Here is a 19688-nt window from a genome sequence, read left to right as displayed (position 1 = left end):
GCTCTTCAGTCCTGTGTTTGAGGATGTTTTCCTGTGGCTTAGCTGAACCGCTTACAGCTGCAGGTCTTAATGCGATTTAAAAGCATCTCTTCTGTTGCTGATGAGGTGGTGAGGATACAAGTACCGGCAAGATAGTCAGTCTATCCTGTGGGGACTGTGGTACCTGTTGCTGTAGTTGCCACAGAAGTGTCTATGTAGGTTTTTTTCAGTCCAGTGTAAGTAGCACTATATAGAGATAGTGCAGCAAATAATTAAGTCTGTTGTTAAAAACCTCTGCCAGTAGTAAGTATACAAATTTTTATTTAGAAAAAAAAAAAAAAGAAAAAGGGCATTTCCTCTCCTCCTTTTAAGTAGTACATACATTTCTTGCTGTTCACAGTGGGGGGGAAGTTTTTTGGTTTGTTTTTTGTTTCCTTATTTTACAGTACAACAGTATATATTTCTCTTCTTAGGGGAGATGTCTTACACCACTGTTTAGTTTTTAATGAAGCTAAAGTTATTTCTGGAAGTAACTTCCACTGAGAAACTACTAGAAGTATAACTGTTGTTTCCTGGCACTGAGTGCTTGATCTCTGTACTGACTTCAAACTCAAATGCATCTCCAACACACTGCGAATGGTCTGTGTCTCTCCTCAGATGTGACAGACACTAAAAAGGGACAACACATCAATCCATAAATGCCACCATCACCTTCCACCTTTTGTGATGGAGAAGCTCATATGTTCAATGGAGTATTTTGTGTATAAGCTGGCCACAGAATAATAATGGTTTCCAATATAAAATTTGATACGTACCTAAGGAATTACGAGAATTATACTTTCTTAGAAAAAAATCACTTTTGCAATGTACATTAATGTGTTTCTTCTTAAAACCCACAATCACAGTCCTGTGGAGATCATGCTCCAGAAACAGGGGGACAGGGTTCCCATCTAAAGTCCAGCAAAGTCAGCTGAAACATTTTGGCAATCTCCAGTAGGCCCTAACAAGCTTTTCAGTTTTAGCACCTGAGAAGCTGCAGGGCAAGGCAACACAGGAGTCTATGTGAACTTCCTCATAAACCGGAGTTTTGCATAGGCAATGATAAGGAAGATAACAGTCATGCAGAAGAGAGCCACTATGTTTTCCCACATTGCCCAGCTGGTAGGGGCGATTCCTTGGCTGCACAGGTATGCTTCACCAGAACACCTGCAGAAAAGCATGGGGCACAAGTTCATATTACTATGTGGTACACATCATCAGGTAATTACTTTTATTCCTGTTCCACAAAGATCCTTCTACCCTCAACTCTGCCAAACAGGTGACAGAAACAGAGAAACTTCATAACCCATGACCAAATAAAGCTTAAGGGACAAATCTACATCTCTGGTTCTCGTAATTTTTCAGTAGTAACCTAATCATTCTTTATAGATAAGTGGCATTTTATGAGCAAACCTCAGAACCACCTTAAACCATGGTAAGTACAGAAGCATTAGTTTTCCACAACAATCACTGGAAGTCCAAAATCCATGGAAACAGAGCACTGCACTGTTCCCTGCAAAATACACAGTTTGCCATCTTTCTGGTACATGTCATGAAACACTTGCACTGCTTAAGGTATCAGTAGCCAAGAGTATTTCCAATGGGGCCAAATGGAGCACTGAGAGAGAGATACCTCTGCTCTCTGCTGTATCTGCAGGAAGGTTAATATTTATAAACAAGCTCTGTGGGGGAGGCATGTTTCTGATCCCAGGTCTACTGCTTTCCAGCAACTCTGTAGCTGTCCACACATTGCATTCCCATTGTTACATGACCCTGGATTTGTTTAGGAAAACTGGTCAGTCAGGGCTAGGTTATCAAATACAAAACTTAATTTAGTGCATCTGCCTATTTCTTCAAGTAAAGTTTCATCCCTACTTCACTCTTGGGTAACTGTGGAGGTTTACTATATAATCCTAAAATACATTACTTTGGAACATGTTGAGATTGGCTTGTAAGTGGTTATTCTGTGAACAGTATAAAAATTTGACACAGTCAGACTTCCCTTTAAGCGAGTCATCACAATTCAGGCCCAGAACCACCATGAGTTACTTACACTTCCTCTGAAATACTGGGGGGACAACTGCCTGTATCTCCCACAAACACTGTTGCATTTGGATTCTTCTCACCACAGAAGTAGAGATCTCTGTACTCATTCACCTGAAGAGCCTAGGGAAAGAGGCAGACACCAGATTTTTGCAGAGTTTGTGGTTTGGGGTATTAAAACTGAAACACTTCAAAGGAACTTGATTATTAGAATACACATACCACCATTCTTGGAATCATATGTTCATGTTCCTTTTTATTCTCAGGCTCTTAATCACTGCCTTTCTTAGGAACCACTCCAAGTTCTACATGCAGAGTTTGGTGTCCCAGGCCTTGGCTTCAAAGTTACTTAGCCATGGGTTGCTGTCTTTCCAGCTACAAGTTCCTGTTCATCCACTTTCACCTGGGTCAATCTACTGATCCAGAAAACCATGTGGCTGCAGGCAGACACCCCAGCACCACCACACTGAAGGTGTGGCACAGTCAGCCAAGGCAAGAGGTGAAAGGTTCCCTAGCACTGGCATCCTGCACTCACTGCTATCTCAGAGGACACTTCCACATTGAGTACCACTGATAAAATACCTCAGTGATACCCAAACAATAAGGTCTCACACATCTCCCACCCTGCACCAGCTCCAGCATTCATTTCAGTCATTTTTACTCAAAGTAGGACACTATTCCTTCCAAAGAGGCTTGGCCAGGATGAAAACAGGAGATGGAAACAACTCCCACCTGTGACCTGCTCTACCTATTTACTGTGTTCCAAGCAGCTGCACCCTTAGATTTCTGGTACCCCAGCTCCTTACCACTCAGAAAAGTCAAATTTCACTTCAGAGGAAGCCACACTGAAGACTGAGACACTTGGGCATTATAGTAAATCCTTTAACCTGCTGTAAATTCATTGGTCTCAGACTGGCCACCCATACAGTAGTGTCTGGAGAGGCTGTACCATATTTTATTTTATTCGAAACCACAGGGATCAACTATTCAGGCTAGGAATTAGTGCCTCACTGGACAGCTTGCTCTGCTGCTGTCCAAGCAGCACTAATTCTGTAGCACAAGGTGTTTTTTCAGTCTCTGAGACTTCCAGCTCTCACACAGAGTTCTAACTTTTGCTTCTATTTTGAGGCTGGCTGGTTTGTTCTCTTTTTTACCATGTTCATGCAATGAAACAAACCAAACCTGGCTTTTTAGAGAACTTCACTTTATACTCAAAGCCTCTCCAGCAAGCAGCAGTGTGGCTACATTACTCAGAGGAGACCAGTGCTATTTTCTACTCACAGTGAGGCCGTATCGGGGGATGCTGAAGTACTTGAGCCAGTTCAGCCAGCCCATTACTGAAGGGAGGTTCACTAAGAGGCCTGAAAAGATCTGAAATAGAAGAGAAGAGATTGATGAGTCACAAACTCTGTTTACTGCAAGTAATACCATTCCTGCACAGATGCTGCAGTTCCCAGCAGAGGTGCACTGGGATTGATGGACCTACTACTGTTGTCATGCCTGTACCCACAGACATGGGTTGGAGCCTTGCAGCACTCCCAGGCTGCTGACCCAACAGCATACCCAAGTACTTCAGCTGAACTGCTTGCAAAGAGGTCAGAAAGGTTTTTTACATCCACATGTGGGCTAAGAAGCATGATCACAACTTCTTAGTCAGGAGGACTGTCCTATGGTAGAGCTAGCCAGAGGCTAAAGAGGGATGACTGGGAGATAAAAAAGTGGAGAATCAAAAATGAGAAAAACAGGGAACTTGGGGCGTTATTGTTTCAGTCTTCCCCTCTGTCCTACATCTTTCATCCATGTTTTCTCTTGTCTGGAAAAAGATTTGCTTTTACTTCTTAGCACAAGCGGTCTTCACAGCTAAACATGACACTTCAGCCTCTGCTTCATCACAAGTGATCTTGTGCTTACTCCACTGACTTTCACTCCTGTCACTCCTTATATACTGTGACATAACTCAATGTACATCAGCTGCCCTTGACTACACATGCACACTTCTCACCCACAGCAAGAAGATGAAGCAGGATACTATCACTTGGCATATTGCAAAAGCAGACTGAATTGCAAATCGAGGAATAAGGGATGGACTGTGGCTCAGAGTATGCACACAGACAGTGACCAGGAATCACCTAACAAGAAGTATGTAACTTGGTAGGTCTCACAGTCAAGAAGTTCCATCACCAGCACCACCTCTTTGAAAAAGAATTCGCAGCTCTCATGAGTAGTCAAAATTCCTCTTTCTCTTGTTCTCTTCCTTAAAAAATTGGGGAAGAGTATTGAAGTAATTTCTTGAACCCAAGGGCAATACTGAATTAAAAAAAGAGAGGGTTTTCACCTTCTAATCCCACTTAGGCAGCAAAAATTAATGCAAAAAAATCAACAGATCTAAAGTTTATTTCAGGACTTTTTCCTTTTAAATGATCTAGCTGACCACTTAATTTCTAATACTGGAAATGCAAGATTTTTTTTAAATCCATCTTTGTAAGGACAATTTAATAAAAACAAACAACACTTGTTTGGGGCACACTGTTTGTAAAGTTCTGGTGGCATCACAACTACTGAACTGCACCTGAGCAGTGATCTGACCCTTAGATTACAAGCTGGCAGAAGTATATCTTTGACCCTATAGTGACCATAAAAATCACAAGCAAGGGGCTGACATGCCACTGGACTATGGATAGTTTAGCCTGCCTAGGGCTAGCTCAACCCAATCCTCTCAGCTGGTCTCAGCTTTTTCCTCCCCTCCAGGAGGAGTGCACACCCCCTTATATACTTACAAGCATCAGGACAAAACAAATAGTGATGAGCAGATTGGCCACAGCCACCACATCCATCCCAGCACTGATAGCCAGGGACATGGCTGTGGCAGTGTAGGACACCAGTACCAGAGTCAGCATGAAGAAGAAGAACCGCCCTGCAACAGCTTGGTATCCTGTCAAAAAACAGAAAGGTAAGAGTCCAGTAAACAACCACATTATGAATTCCAGAGAGGAATCCTATACAAGACAGGCATGTCAGGAAGGAAAACCAAGTTTGGAGTTGGCAGGAACTATGCATGCTTCAAAGGCCCACAGAGCATTACCAAAACACGTTGTCGGGCAGGTCCCTGTCTTAGATTGCTGCTGTCTCTGCCCCTGCCCCAGAGTCCTCCAAAGTTATGATGCCAAGCACTTAAATCAGTTGAAGGTTCAAGTAGTAGTATGTTATAGATACAGGAATTAAGCTCTGGCTACGTCAGAAATCAAATGTGTTGGAAGACGACAGGTTCAATGAAAGCATCAATTCTTTACCAATCATCCAGTAACTGATGCATGAGAATATGATGGCTGGAGTAGTTCTCATGGGCAGCAGATCTCCTATCATCAAGGCCAGGAAGTAGGCAGACACACGGTAATATCCACTGGTGTACTGATGGCTGCAAGGACAGGAAGGAGGGGAGTTGTACAGGTTTAGAGTTTCTGTGGGAAGCGGGCTCAGAGTGCATGTTTGGTTTATCCTGATTTGTTTTCTGCTCTTTCTGCCACTGACTCCTCTCTATGCAAATTGCTCATATTCTCTGTGCTCTCCCTGATCACTCTGTAAAGTAAGGGCTGATCTGTCTCACAGACCCTGCAGTCAAACTGACACCCCTTCCACGGAAAGTGAATGAAAGGCTGTGTGACTGCTGTGTAGAATACCAGAAAAAAATCTCCTAAATCTCTTTTCAAAGAAAAAGATCCTTAACACAAGAGCACAGGGAAGCGTTAGACTGCTATAAACTGGAGCAACACTTCATCCGCTGCTAACTCATATAGCTGCTTCCAGGGAAGAAGGAATGATACTCAACAATGGGAAAACACCTTTGGAACATCAACCCAGTTCACAGGGCAATTAAATGTCATTATGATTGTTTTGCTGCTTAATGGAGCTCATGAAAAGATGCTTTAACTGGTGAGGTGCCTAAATCCCGATTGACATAGCTGGTAAACTACACTGAGAAGCAGGGCAGACTAGCAAGAAATGGCAGCTTGGGGGAATTTCACTCCTGAGCAGTTGTTAGGATCAATACTAAGCTGCTCTGAGCAGCCTGTGGGTGGACATGTACATTCCAGGCATAAATCTCCAGTTTCCTCTTTACTGCATAGGATCTGTCTCTTGCCCTTCCACTGCACGAGGTGGAGGCGCCTCCAAACGACACTTTCAACATGTATGTATATATACATGTATGTATACTGTATCTACATGCATTTACACACAGATACACACATACAAACACATATATATATATGTATATATATAAAAATATAAAGAATAATTATACAGATATTATACATAATATTATAAGTAAAGTAATAAATGCAGTAACTATATATAATTACATATTAAAGTAATTATTTATAACAAGAATGTAATAACTGAGCACATCCCTCTAAACAGAGGGATGCGCTTGATTATTAGCAAGCTCTTGTAAGCCAGACAGCAGCCCCCTTCATCTGAGCATCCCTTGCAAACTTTTTCCAGGAACTCACCCTTCATTTTTGCACAGTCTTGCCATTTTAGGACCATTGCAAGACAGTCTTTCAACCCTTGTGAGCAAGAGGGCAGGAAGGGTTCACAGTCTGCAGGATTCACATGCAGACTTCAAAACCAGCTGTTACCAGAAGTGGGTTGGAAAAGCAGCTCCAGTAAACTGTCACACAGCAAGCAAGTAAAAGCATTTCCTCCTTCCCGCAGCTCTTAGCATTTCAGCTCCCTGCTCTATAGACTAATTTAGCATTACTATTACAATCTGATGTTGCAAGGGAGCAATGAAGTCTTTGGTGGTAATAATTTTGTTTAGCGTGTAAGATACTCCCCCATCTTGTTCCAGGGTATGAGACCGTCCAAGTGCCTTACTACTTACACAAATAGTTTCTTGTCTCTGATGAATAGCTCAATTGCAGAGACACTGGAAAAACACTGGTTTGTGGTGACAAAAAACAAGGATCCAACCCTAGAAGGCAAAACAGAACACTGCAACAGCGAGGGAACAACCAGATCAAACACTGTCAGCCTCAGACATCATCATACCATCAAGTCAGTGCTTTTCTCTGTCCACAGAATGGATATTTAATTGTGCTACTGTAAATCTTAGCTGTATCCTTTATCTTTCCTTTTACATCCCCTTTGTACTTATGTGCAAGCATGGCAGAACTGTGGCCCCTTCAGGAACCTTTGCAATTCCATGCTGCAGTGCTCTGAGGCTTGTGAACCCAACCCTCCTTGGGTCCAAGTGGATCCCAAGGCCTTCCTTCCCTGTGCCTCAAACCTGACTGCTACAGATAGAAAAATGAGCAAAGCTGTGGCTTTTCATCTTACCGATTCTGAATGCCACTTCGGTCCAGTTTTACACCAAAGAAGATAGCACCCACAACCAAGGCTAGAATTACAGTCACTGCAATCTGGAAGTGGAAAGAAAAAAGGAAAAAGGAAGTCCTTCAGATAAGTAAAAAAGTTAGGAACTAACATTAAGTCATCTGCAGGGTTTAAGATTCACACCTGCCTAAAGCCTTGCTCTTGGTGAGGCAATGTATACCCTATGACACACACAATTCAAATCCTTATGAGTTTTTCAGATTTTATCCTCTTCACTTTCCTACTTTGTTCTTTGGCTAGGAGAGTTAAGCAGAAACACACTTATAGAATAACCGAGTTTAAAATTTAAAGTGAGGCACAAAATTAACATCACCCTAGAAGATCCCCATGTGAACCAGAGAATGGAGCACTTTATGCCCTCCCCAAACTTCAGTGCAGTAGTCCTTAGCTAAACTAAACCAGAGGTTTTTTCCAAAGGCCACAAAGGTAGCTGAGCATCTCACTCCACTTATATGGCAGTGGCACAGGACTTTTCTGTTTCCCCATCTGCCTTTGAAAACAAGAGTCTGTCCTACAAACTGCAGATCATGGGACTGAGAGCAGCAAGAGTCTGAGACTTTTAGCAATTGTTACCTACTTGTGCAATGGAGGCCTGTGGGTTCCTGATGAGGTTTTTCAGGGAACGCTTGGACACCCAGTACAGCTGAGTGAGGAATCCATTTGCATAGGTAATCTCATGCTCCTGCTTGGGTAGTCTCTGCTTGCTTCCCCGTCCAAGCTCCACTTTCCCCAGTGCTTCCTTTGTGCTCTGATACAGGCTGGAGCTGAGATATTTCTGGTGCAGCACATCCACCACACTGCTATCCACGTTGTCTTCTGCCACTCCATTTTCATTCCTCACTTCTGAGTGAGAAAAACAAGATATGGCTTGTGATTCCCTATCAACCTGACCTTCAGATATGGCCCATCAATAAGCTTAGCAGTTCTGGAGGCTGAAGAAAGGCAGAAATGCCCAGAGAATTTGAGTTGTTCAAGCCTCTAGCTCTGAGTTTAGGAGGACAGCTTGAGTGAAAGGTTTTTCCTGCATTTTTAATCGAACCTAGCTAATCTGCCCATTCCTTCTGGAACAAAACAGTCATATTCTTAAAACAAGGCACCAGAAAACCTTTGTTTCATTGAATTTGGGCAAAATCAATGTTTGCTCTGATTCACATTACTGAAAAGTGCTTTACAAAATCTGTTCCCTTATAATCCTTCAGTCAACGATGTACTACAGTATCCCCAAACAAGTATTTCCAAACATTTCACTCACTATATTGCTAGAGAATTTGTCCTCTAATAGTTCCAGTCTTTTTCACTGTCCTGTAAATCCATCACTCCCTAGCCTTGGCTTCCCTGCAGCAGCCTCTTACATGACTGAAAACTTCTGTCAGCTGCCTCTTGAGACTAAGCAGATCTAGTTTTTCCAGTCTTTTCCACATAGGGTTGTTGTTTTTATTTTTGATATTTGTCATTGCTCTCCTATAAAACTGAAGTGAAAAAAATCTTAAAAGTTTTCTGAGCTCTTTAAAGAAGAACAAAGTATATATATTAGTAGGAAAAATAAAAAGATAATGAAATGCTCTTAGGCTCAAGGAAACCCAGAGAATAAGAGCTTGCCATCACCACATACAATTTCCCTTCTACACTAGCCAGCAGTGGATTTCTCCTTCACAATTTACCTTTTTCTGTGTCCACAGGTCTGTGATCTTCCTTGCTTGCTGCCACAGCAGTTGAATCACCATTTATGACATCGAGGAAGAAGTCAGCTGGATTGTTGAAGGGCTCACATTCATATCCTTAAAAAAAAAACAGAACAGACCAAATCAAAACCACACATGCAATGTGTTTGTATTGCACAGAGCACACCTTAGAAGGTTAGGTCTAATACTATATCACCTTTCCATAACCCTGCTACCAGAAAGCTTCACTGCTTTTTTTTAAGTGCTACTTTACAGCAGTAGATTGACAGGACTTAGGAGGTGGTGAATCCAGGGTATCTAAAGAGTTTGAAAGTTGCTTATTCACTGATTTTAGGTGAGGAGAAGTCTCTAACTTGCTTCTACACAGCTCAGTATGGACAACTCTTGCCTCCTTCTCAGTGCTGTTTAACCATATCCCACTCTGAAAGACACAGTTCCTCAGCAGAGGTTCCTGGATGTCTCTTCTACAGACTCAGATACTTCTTCCAGAGACTCAATTCTTGCTGTTGTTTCCCTGGTCACAAGGATGAGGAAGGGCTGTCCAAGAGCAGCTTCTTATACCATTCTAACTATGGGACAAGGAGGAAATTAAAAACAAACAAACCCAAAGATGCTTCTACAGCTTCCCTGAGAGAAAGGAAGTGAGCTACTAAGAGGAGGAGCAGAAGTACTGACACTGGTTAAAGCACCTCCCTTTAAAGTCAGGGAAAGCTTACAGTCTAATGTGTCCATGGTTGCATCTACAGACTGGAAGTTCACTCCACATTCTCTGTTCATTATTTTCAGACATCTTCATCCTGCTTACTTGGAGAGAGGGCAGCCACCCAACAGTGCAACTATTAACCCATCTTAAGACACCATAATTCTGTTTTCTTGGTTGTCCATCTGCATTCAGTCTAGAGCATATTTTTGGATCAATTTGTACAGATTGCTGCCAATCTGCTGGCTGTAGTTCAAAAACCACTAGATCTTCCACCGAGACCTGGTACAACTACAAGTATTACCTTGTCTGTTGGACATCATGCTTCTACATGTCCAAGTGATTCTTGGCTTTTGTCCTCATGCAGGGCAAAACAAAGGCAAGAGAGAGCCATGTTCTCATCTGAAAATTTTTGGGTTTCTCATTCTGTCTTTTTTCTAACATAACACTGCTCAGACTGTATGTGTACAGTCTCTAACATCTTAGTGATAGAGAAGCATGGGACGGTTATCCCATGCTAGGGTAAGAATTTACACACAGATTTAACTCATGAGCCAGTTGCTTTTGCTCTTGGCATGGAAGACTTACCAATAGAACTGAAGTACTCCAGGGCTTGCTTTGCAGGACCATGGTACAGCACCTTTCCTGAAGCCAGTAATGTCAGACTGTCAAACAGCTTGAATATGGAATAGCGGGGCTGATGGATGGAAAATATGATGGTTCTCCCTCTTCTTGAGAGCCTGAAACAGAAACAAACCATCTCTTAAGTACACCACACTTTGAATTTCGGGAAGGCAAACCCCAAGTATCCAAATCCAAGACAAATACTTGGCAACTTCTCAGGGTCTTGACCCACAAAAACTGTCGTTTCCCCTTCTCTGTCACTGAGTCAGACGCTGTCTGCAAGACCTTCAAGATAGCACCCATCATTACAGGAGACCATCACTGCAGTCCAGGTACCCAGAGTATGATGTTGTTATGATGTATGATGTAGCAAAGCCTGAGGCCACAGCTGTGTATAAACCCTCCTTACATGTTTTTTACACCACATCTCAACCTGACTAACTGGAGCAGTCCTACTGTGCTCCATGGCAGCACCAGGCATTACTTAGCAGGCTGTGGAAGTCTGGCCAGCTGAGATTCCTCTTAGGTCTTTTGCTGAAGATTTACTCTAAAGAAAAATCAAAACAAGTGTCCCTTGAGGTTTGTCAGATGCTCTTTCAAGTGCTTTAGCACTGATGCCCAGCAAGTACCCTTGACAACCAAAGACCTATATCCACAAACAGCAGAGCAAAGTGACCCCCAGAAGCAAAACCAGACAACATGCCACAAACCCAGGAGGAGGACTGGAAAGTCTTTCTCATTAAATAAGCCTTCTTTGTCTTCCTGGCATGCAACGTTGTTCTAATTGTCAGAAGACAGTTCATCTCCTAAACACTGGACACTGAGGGTAAATCTGCAGGTGAAGTCTTAGATCTGAGTTCAAGACTGTTATCAGGGGGGGCCTTTGTAATAGACTCAGATGGAAAGCCAAGAAATTATGATTGCAAGGCCGGACCTTCCAGTCCACCCCTCGTTGTGGCAAAGGGAAGCTGTCCAAGCTACATCTGCTTTTTGGGCTCCAATCCAATGCTTGCTGTGGAAAGATTCCCATAAGCTTAAAAAGGCTTTGGAAAAGACCCAAACAAATCATTTACTACCACTTCTGAGACTATTTGTCTAGCTATTAAAAAAACAACAACAACAAAAAAGGAGCACTAGCTACTCAGTCATAAGAACATTCCTTTTTTACTAATGAGTTGACAACCAAATTGCAACACAGCCCTGAAGAACTGATTCTTACTTCTTCAGAAGGATGAGTACTGCATTGGCTGTGCTGGCATCAAGGCCAGTTGTCGGTTCATCCAGAAAAAGGACTGGTGGCTCTGTGATGAGCTCCATCCCAATGTTGGTTCTCTTCCGTTCCCCTCCGGACACTCCCCGGATCAATTCAGTTCCTACCTGCAAGAAGAAGAAATCAGGTATTTGCAACAAGACCCAGTCAGTACATGCTCTGGAGTTGTGGGCTTTCCACACCCAGCAGCTGTTTTCATTTTCAGAGTCCCTTTAATAACCTCTAGGGCCAGCAGCAGGTGAGTTTGACTCAGTGTGAGGGACTGTGTAGTAGTAAGCTGAGCCTGATTTTCAGAGGTATCAGGTGCCTTATAACTTCAGGGAACAAGGATGACACTGACAAGGAAGAGACAGAATGAGGCCACAACATTCAGAGGAGGCATTGGTGTGTGGGGATGCCTTTTGTTGGTAGCTTGCCTGTTAATACAAGAGCTGCGCAGAACTTTTCTATCACAGACCAGTCTTCCATCCCTCAGAGCTTTCAGAAATGAGAAACCAATTTCCTCGTCTTGTCCCACAAAGTCAGGAAGTGACTGAACAACTTTCCAAGATGCAATGACTAAGCGACTCCTTCCCTTCTGAATTTATACAACATGCTGGACATGGTTCAAAACCTTCCCCTTTTAGTAGCAAATACAAATACCTCTCTCCAAGCTCCCTCCTGAGCTGGAGACTGATTTCTTGCATGCAGTATGGTTTAGTCAGGTTCCTGTTTAGCTTCCTGTAACTGCACTACATGCACCATACAGCCCAGAGATAAGCGGCTCAGTTTCCAGAGGTAGTATGATTTCTGAGAAAGGTGTTCTCGCTGCTCACCTTAGCATCAGCCACTTTGCTTAATCCCAGCTCATTGATTATCTGGGTGACTCGCTCTTCCTTCTCTTTAATGCTGATGGAGCTGGGGAGACGCAGCGCAGCAGAGAATTGCAGGTTCTCCCTCACCGTCATTGTGCCCATGACAACATCATCCTGAAAGTACAAATGGACAGTTGGAAAAACTCCTCAGCTGCCTGAGTGGGCACCAGAGTCCCTTAGTGGCAGTCACTAGATCAGCTTTTTGCAGACCACAGTGGAACAAGGACTGAAGGACAACTCCCCTTTCAAATTTTACATGACATGAAATTCAAAGTCCTTCAATAGCAACCAAGGGGAGAATGCAGCTCTGCAGGACCCACAGCTTACACCAAGCACCACCTCAGCCTGCTTTCAGGCTGAGAAGTTCAAGTGCAGACACTGCCACTTTGTACTGCATGTGCATTCTACTTACTAGCCAAAGCGAGGCAGAGCAGGCAGTCATTTTGTACAGTTAAACTTCTGTCAGTCCAGTTGGAGCCAAAGGACGTTGCTAGGACTCAGTGTTCAAGGTAGAGACACTCAGGGCATCACCCTGGTCAGCTCTGTTCCCAGTTACAAGCCACACCTTGTTGTGGTCCAGAGCACCTGCTGAGTTCAGCTGCCAACAAGGACCTTTCCCCAGCTCCTCACTGGCAGCAGCTTCTCAGAGAAGCAAGAATATTGCACCAAGACGCTCCTGATTTTTTCTATGTCTTAACTATGTATATCTCTTGGACCTAAGACTTTTTTCTAAGGGTTACCCCTTTACAAAACTTCCAACAGTTGTGCACTTTGAGGGGGAATTAAATCTATCCACCTGACAGACCTGGGCAGCCTACAGCAACCTGCAACAACCATGAGCCAAACAAGAGATTTATCATCAGGTCCATCCAGAGCTCCATGCCTCTCCATCACCCCACTCTGATATTTGTACCAATTCTGTATCCTACCATATGATGAGGAAAAGGGCTGCAACACTGGGTAGCTGCTGGGAAATATGCCTGTTACATCAGGCATCTTTGGAAGACATCCCCTAAGCTGCAGGGCAGCAGATTCTTGCCTGCTTTGGGACACTGCCCACATCAGATGTAGTGCATCAGTAGCACAAATGATACACCAGTCAACCATGTCTGGCACTGGAGTTAACAGAGGAAGACAAGAATGTGCTGCTTTGCTGCCAAAGATGGTTTTGGCATTTCATACCTTCCCCTCCCTTCCCACAACCCCCCAGTCTCTGACCCTAGCCTCCCATTCTCCACTCTCAGATCCACCAAAACAACTACACTGGAAACTAAACTGTGAATTTAAGCTTAATACCAAACATAACCAACAGTGGTATGACACATTCGCTCTCACAGCATGAATGCAGAGACCACCAGCAGTTTTATGGGGTAACATATGACTTAGCATGCCTATATGCTTATCTGCACAAAACTGATTCTATAATTATGTACGCATTTAGGACTTAAGTGTTGTTTGTAGTTTTTGGTCCATCTTTATCGAGCCAGGGAGTACTGCATGGGGTGAGAACGGGGAGAGACCATTTAATGTTTCACCAAGTTGCTTATCATTTTAAGGTTATGTTTGGTTGCTTTGGACATTTGAGAGACAAATGTCTCAAACTGGGACCACTTGCAAGAAACTTACAGGCTATTCATCAACCACTGAGGATGTGGGGATCTTTTGACCTCCAGGATCAAGATTCAGCACCAGTCTCATCCCACGGATCCTCCCAGAGCCCCCCAGCTGGCAGTTTTCAGCTGCCTATGTCACATCTGCCTGTAGTCAGAACCCTGGATGGTTTCCAGATTCGGCTGCTCATATGGCTGCCAAGAATCCCCTTCTCCCCAAGTTCCCCAGGGCTTTGAGGGTCTATTATTGGTCCAGGCCTCCACCCACTTCCGCAGATTCAGCTGGCTTTTCCTGTCTCCGAGTGGAATGAACCTCTGTCACAGCCAGCTAGAATCAGAGGAAGAACAGCAGGGATCTACTTATTTCCTAGAATTATTGTCTGATAGTTTGAAGGTACTTCTGCCAGCTAGAACTGCTTCTGAGTTTAACAACAAGAGCTTTTGGGTGTCACGGGTTTTTTTCCTGCTTTTTTTTAAAATCTTTGCTAGCTTTTCAGGGCAGAGCCCAAAGGACAAGTCACAGCAGCCCAGCAGTTTGGGCATCCACGTGGCTGTGGGAAGACAAAGACCTCTGTGCTTGACTAAGCTAGAGTAACAGTTGGATCTTCTTGTCTTCCATATCCCAGATAAAAACTGAATAGTGTAATAGCTAAGTGATCAAATTAGGCTCTGTAGGGATCACTGAAAATTACTGCTAAACTAGTAGTTCCTGCTTTCCTCATCTTAAGTGGTCTTCCATCCCAAGGTCTCCCAGGCCTTGCAGAAAGCAGTTACTCACCTGCACAACGTATCCTGAGATGCACTTGAAATTTGGAGGTTGTGGGATACCATCTATAAGCACTTCTCCAGACAGACCTGCTGGGTCCTTTCTGGCAGCCAGCACATCTAGGAGACTTCAGACAAACACCAGGCATTAGGTTTTGCAATAACTGTTGCTTTTACCCTTGACTGGGTAAGAACCATCAGCCAGCACTGAGTTACAGCCTGCTCTCAGCATGCTGCAAACCAGAGGGCACAGGAAGGGGCTTCCCCTACTCTGCAGGCTTTAGCTCTTTGTACAGAAAGTCTGGTGTACATCCAGGATTTTCCAGCACACGGTGTGCCACAGCAGTATGGCAGTGTACAGACAAGCACAATTCACAACAGTCAACCCCCCACAGACATAAACTTGGTCTGTGTATTTATAGATAACCTCAAACGCACAGGGACAAAAGCACCCTGCTGAGTCGTTGCAGGCTGCTCTCCAGCCAGGGGAGCACAAAACTAACTCCTTTGATCTCAAGGAAATTAATCCATATGGGCATAAACAAGACTAGAGTTACGATTAATGCTAGAAAGTAATTTTTTTTTAATGTATCACTGGATCCTCCTTACTGCCAATGCAGAGGCCAGCATGTTCGCCAGCTAAGTAAACTGCCCTGATGAAGTGCTGCTCTTGAAAGCATCCTGATTAACCAGCAGTCTCCTTAGAAAAGAAGATCAATGGTCACTACAAAAACACACCTGTGTGAACTCTGGCCATATTTGAGAGTGTCTGACATTCTTACAGTCAGAGAGTGACAAAGACCTCTCTGACCACAGGAGAGAAAACAGCATTAGCACTGGATGGAGATAGTCTACATGGTATTTCTGTGTGCCTTCATCCAAACAACTCAAGCACATGTGCAGTTCCACCAGCAGGCCAAGTTGGGGTAAGGATCCAGAGCATCCTACAGACTGCATTCCTGTCAGTTGTCAGAGAGGGGTCTGGCCTAGCAGCTTCAAGGAAGTCTTGTTGCAGTGAGTTCAGAGGGAGTGTCATCTGCCATGCCCCAGGAGAGCTTGTACCCCATTCCCACCCTGTTACCAGTCAGGACAGAGCCCACATCTGAGCTCCAGTCACCCCAATTCTGCCTGGTATCTTAAGTCAGGCCACCACCAAAGATGACTGCAGTACTACAGAGCACCAGCTGGAGTAGATGGGGTGTAACACAGTCACAGTGCAAGAACTTCAGCAAAGCTGACAGAGGGGCAGGAGGTCAAACTGTATCACCAGATTTCTCACAGGCATGCAAAGGTCTAATCCTGCAGATCCCTCAAATCTCCCCCAACCCTCAGAATCCCAAATATACTTTGAACAGCTGACTGTCCATTTAAAGGAGCAGAAGGTACTCACGAAGATTTCCCACTCCCTGTTGGCCCCAGGATAGCATTCAAGCCTGGTTTCATAATGCCACTGGAAGAAGGAAAGATTTGTTTACAAATAAGGACATTTACAAGGACCATCCATATGCAGCTTTTAGTAGAGGTGAGGTGTGAACAAAATGCCGTTGAAAGGAAAACTTCAGAGATTAAAAACTTCTTAAATCTGAAATCAATAAGCATTTTTCCTTTCTGTCCCAGACTGCCAGTCAGAACAGAATCAGAACTGGACATAAAAAGCAATCCACAAAAGACAGAAATTAAGTGTCTTCCCTGCTGAGCTGGGTCTTGAGAAGAAGCAACAACTGCTCTCTATTGCTCATTTCCTCTGACTGCACCTTGAACCATAGCTAAGGGAACCCTCAGATCTTCTGGCAGAAGAGTTCACAAAAGTTTGGTCCTAATTTGTTCAGATCAATAACTGAAACTGCTTCAGTTATATTCCAGCTATTTTGCCTAAAAGCAAATCAAAGTGCTCACATGAACTGCTGACTGGCAGGAGGGCAGTCATTTCTGTACCAGCACAGCTGGATCTGGAAGGTGACATGAGGTCACTGGTTCACAGCAGCAGATTAATTCCTACCCTCTAGTATTTCATTTAAGCAAACACTTACTTAACATTATGAAGGATCTTCTTTTCCACAGTTTTCCGTTTACAAAGGAATCCACTGGACTGCTTAACAGAGTACTGGATGTTATGGAAACTCACAACGGAGCCCCGAGGACATCGCAGGGACTCCTGTGTTGGAACAGAACGTTGAAAATTGCCTGCTCCTTCTTCTTCTCCAACAGAAATAATGCTGTGATCAAATGTGTCTGACATCATGTCCTTGTTACACAGGTCAAGCTCCACTGCATGGAGGTTTTTGAGGTCACTATTGTTTTGAGCAGTTCCCATCTGTTGAGACAAAGAACACAGAAACATGAAGGAAGGAGACATGTGAACAAAAATTTCTCCAGAAAGTGTCTTGGAAAAGCAAGTTCATGCACACCACACCAATCAATACACATGCCAAGTTTCCAAAAGGATGGACATCCGCACGGGAACACATCAAGTAGTCCCCAAAGGCACGGAAATCCACAGATTTAGAACTAACCTTTAAGAACAAGAAGTATGTTCTTGAACTAAATGAGGCTTGCTCAAAGGGCATCTAAGGAGGCAAAAACAAGTTCACCTATGATGGTGACTGTCTTTTGCAACAGTTGGGACTACAAATGGAAGCTGTTATCACTTAAAGAGACTCAAGCCCACGTTCTTCAGTCATAGCATGCTTATCCTGCTACCACCCAAAAAAGCCAGCAGAGAAAGCCTATAAACGAATCCATGTGAAGAATCACAGCAAGAAAAATGGCTGTGTTTATTGAAAATGAAGGCCAGTCACATGCATCTTGTTTGCTGCACAAGTCTGTTCCAGAGATGTCAGTGTAATAAAAATAACAATTACACATGCTAAAAATTTACTGTGATGCTGGGAAAAGCCAAGGTGCTCATCAGGTTAAAAGAGCAAGGAGAAAGACCTGTCCACAAAGACATCCATCGCTAGTTTCTTGAATTTTGTGAGAAGGCAGAGGTATCCCACCAACCACCCCCCTCCCACCATCTGCACTTCTTTCCTCCCAGGACTGAGAGGGTGATAACTAGTAGGACCACCACTACAGCAGTAGTAGATTTCTCAGGGAGAGCGAGATGGTCACCCTATTAAGAAACTGGAGCTACAAAAGACAGGTTTAAAGAAACGGGAATTGTTCTTTCCTGTCTGCCTCTTCCTATCACTGAAAGCTCAACAAGTTGCACAAGTTTTTTATGTATAAGTAAAATAAAAATGGTGGGGGAAAGGGTTGTTTAGTTTCGACCCAAACTGAACTCTAAAGCTGTTCACCCCAAGGAAAGCCTTGCTTATGGGAGACAACATAGGGTATGCTGGTTACATCAGCAAGAGATGGCTTACACACTTGAAAGGTTGCACAACAGATGATGAGAAAAAAAAAAAAAACTAACAAGATGACAGTGACACTAAGGACAAGGACCTTGTTAGACTTTTGAACATTTTTCTTGTATCTGTCCTGGCTAGGTTCTGTTGCGTAGTTCATCGTATACCCTTTTATGCAGATTTTTATAAAGCTACCAATTAGCACTGGCAAGCTAAACCACAAGCGGGTGTGTGCACGGACGGCAGGACGACGAGAAAAGCCTAGCAAAGGCTACGGGTAGGCTCGGGCTGCAGCAGCACCTCACCAGTAGTGCCCCTCTGTCTCCCACCCACACCCCACGGGCCAGTTTCGCCAGTAAGCCAGAGCCGCGACCCGACCCGGCCGACCACGCTCCGCTCCGCTCCGCTCCCCCATCCCGGCCCGCCCGCGGCGCAGCCCCGGCCCCGCCAGCAGCGCTGCCCGGCCGCCCCCGGCCCGGCCCGCGCCGTTACCTCGCGGCTGCCGCGGCGCTCGGGGTGGCGGCGGCTCTGGCGGCAGCGCTGCCTTGGCGGCGTTTTATAAGCGGGTCCGAGCGGCGGGTTACATAAAGCGGCGCCGGGGAGTGCCGGCGGTGTCACGCAAACCCCGCCGGTCGCGGGCGAAGGCGGCGGTGATGGAGCCCCGCTCCGCGGGCGGCGCGACCCCCGGGGCGGTGCCGGCGCCGCGCGGGGCCGAGCCCGGCTGTGCGAGGGCCGCGCTGCGGAGCGCTGCCCCCGCCGGCGGCGCTGGGCCCGGGGCAGCCCCCGTGTGCCGGGGTGCCGGCGCCGTCAGCCCGCCTTCCCGGGGCGGGGAGAGCAGCGGGGCAAAGCCGCGGTGTTCGCTCGCTGGGAGCCCCCGACGCGGGCAACGGGCGTCGGACACGAGGAGCCCCGTGAAATGCCCGCGGCCCCGGCGCACCCCGGCACGGGAGGGACGGTCGGGGAGTAGGAGGCAGCGCCCACTCTCCCTCCAGCCCTCCCACCTCCTGGAAAGGTCATCACACCCCGGGGTATGGGTCCAGTCCAGCCGGGTCAGCTGGGGCCATTGGCAGCCCTAGCAGCCCCTTCCCAGGATGACACTGCCACTGTGATCTCACCCTTCCCGAGGCAGTGTGCTCCTTGGTGGGCTCAGAGGTGGTCAGAACAGCCTGTCCATCAGGTTGCCTCTCTGTGCTGCCATGTGTTCCCAGCTAGGAGAACGTGTGAAAGCAGGAATATCGGATTTCCTTCAGTTCATGGTCAAGCCTTCTCCTTGTCTTCCCACTCCTAAGCACTATTGTCTTTATAAATAAGCTGTATCTCCCCTGGTTCCTTGATGCTGTGAATGGCGGAAAAGCCCAATTTTATGGTTTATAAATATGAT

General features: G+C 45.1%; 1 protein-coding gene across 2 annotated transcripts; it reads right to left on the bottom strand.

Annotated features, from left to right (window-relative positions):
• Nucleotides 1-297: 297 nt before the first annotated feature.
• LOC309575308 (broad substrate specificity ATP-binding cassette transporter ABCG2-like) lies at nt 298-18952 on the bottom strand. Of its 2 annotated transcripts, XM_082285669.1 has the most exons (16): nt 18800-18952; nt 16991-17274; nt 16351-16410; nt 14974-15088; nt 12547-12699; nt 11681-11838; nt 10426-10577; nt 9117-9233; nt 8033-8298; nt 7399-7481; nt 6944-7033; nt 5352-5476; nt 4839-4993; nt 3343-3432; nt 2072-2184; nt 298-1185 (listed from the first exon to the last, which is right to left on the bottom strand). In XM_082285669.1, exons 2-16 carry the CDS (start codon nt 17272-17274, stop codon nt 1038-1040), a joined length of 2109 nt encoding a protein of 702 aa, XP_082141795.1. In that variant the 5' UTR covers nt 18800-18952; the 3' UTR covers nt 298-1037. The 2 variants fall into 2 exon arrangements, with proteins under 2 accessions (XP_082141795.1, XP_082141796.1); XM_082285670.1 differs by lacking the exon at nt 18800-18952 and having other exon boundaries at nt 299-1185; nt 14974-15080; nt 16991-17121.
• Between the last annotated feature and the right edge of the window lie 736 nt (nt 18953-19688).

Source organism: Coloeus monedula (assembly GCF_965178545.1).
Source record: "Coloeus monedula genome assembly, chromosome: 8".
Taxonomy (NCBI): Eukaryota; Metazoa; Chordata; class Aves; order Passeriformes; family Corvidae; genus Coloeus; species Coloeus monedula.
The sequence above is the reverse complement of the archived record's forward strand: the minus strand, read 5'-3'. Positions and strand labels throughout refer to the sequence as shown.

Bases quoted from the DNA above. Each gene is read 5' to 3' on its own strand.
- LOC309575308 (XM_082285669.1), bottom strand. From the start codon at position 17,274: ATGGGAACTGCTCAAAACAATAGTGACCTCAAAAACCTCCATGCAGTG. The intron at 10,578-11,680 runs GTAAGAATCAGT...TTTCTGTTTCAG, and splicing joins GTACTCATCCTTCTGAAGAA to GCTCTCAAGAAGAGGGAGAA. The intron at 7,482-8,032 runs GTAGGTAACAAT...TTCCACTTCCAG, and splicing joins CACAGGCCTCCATTGCACAA to ATTGCAGTGACTGTAATTCT.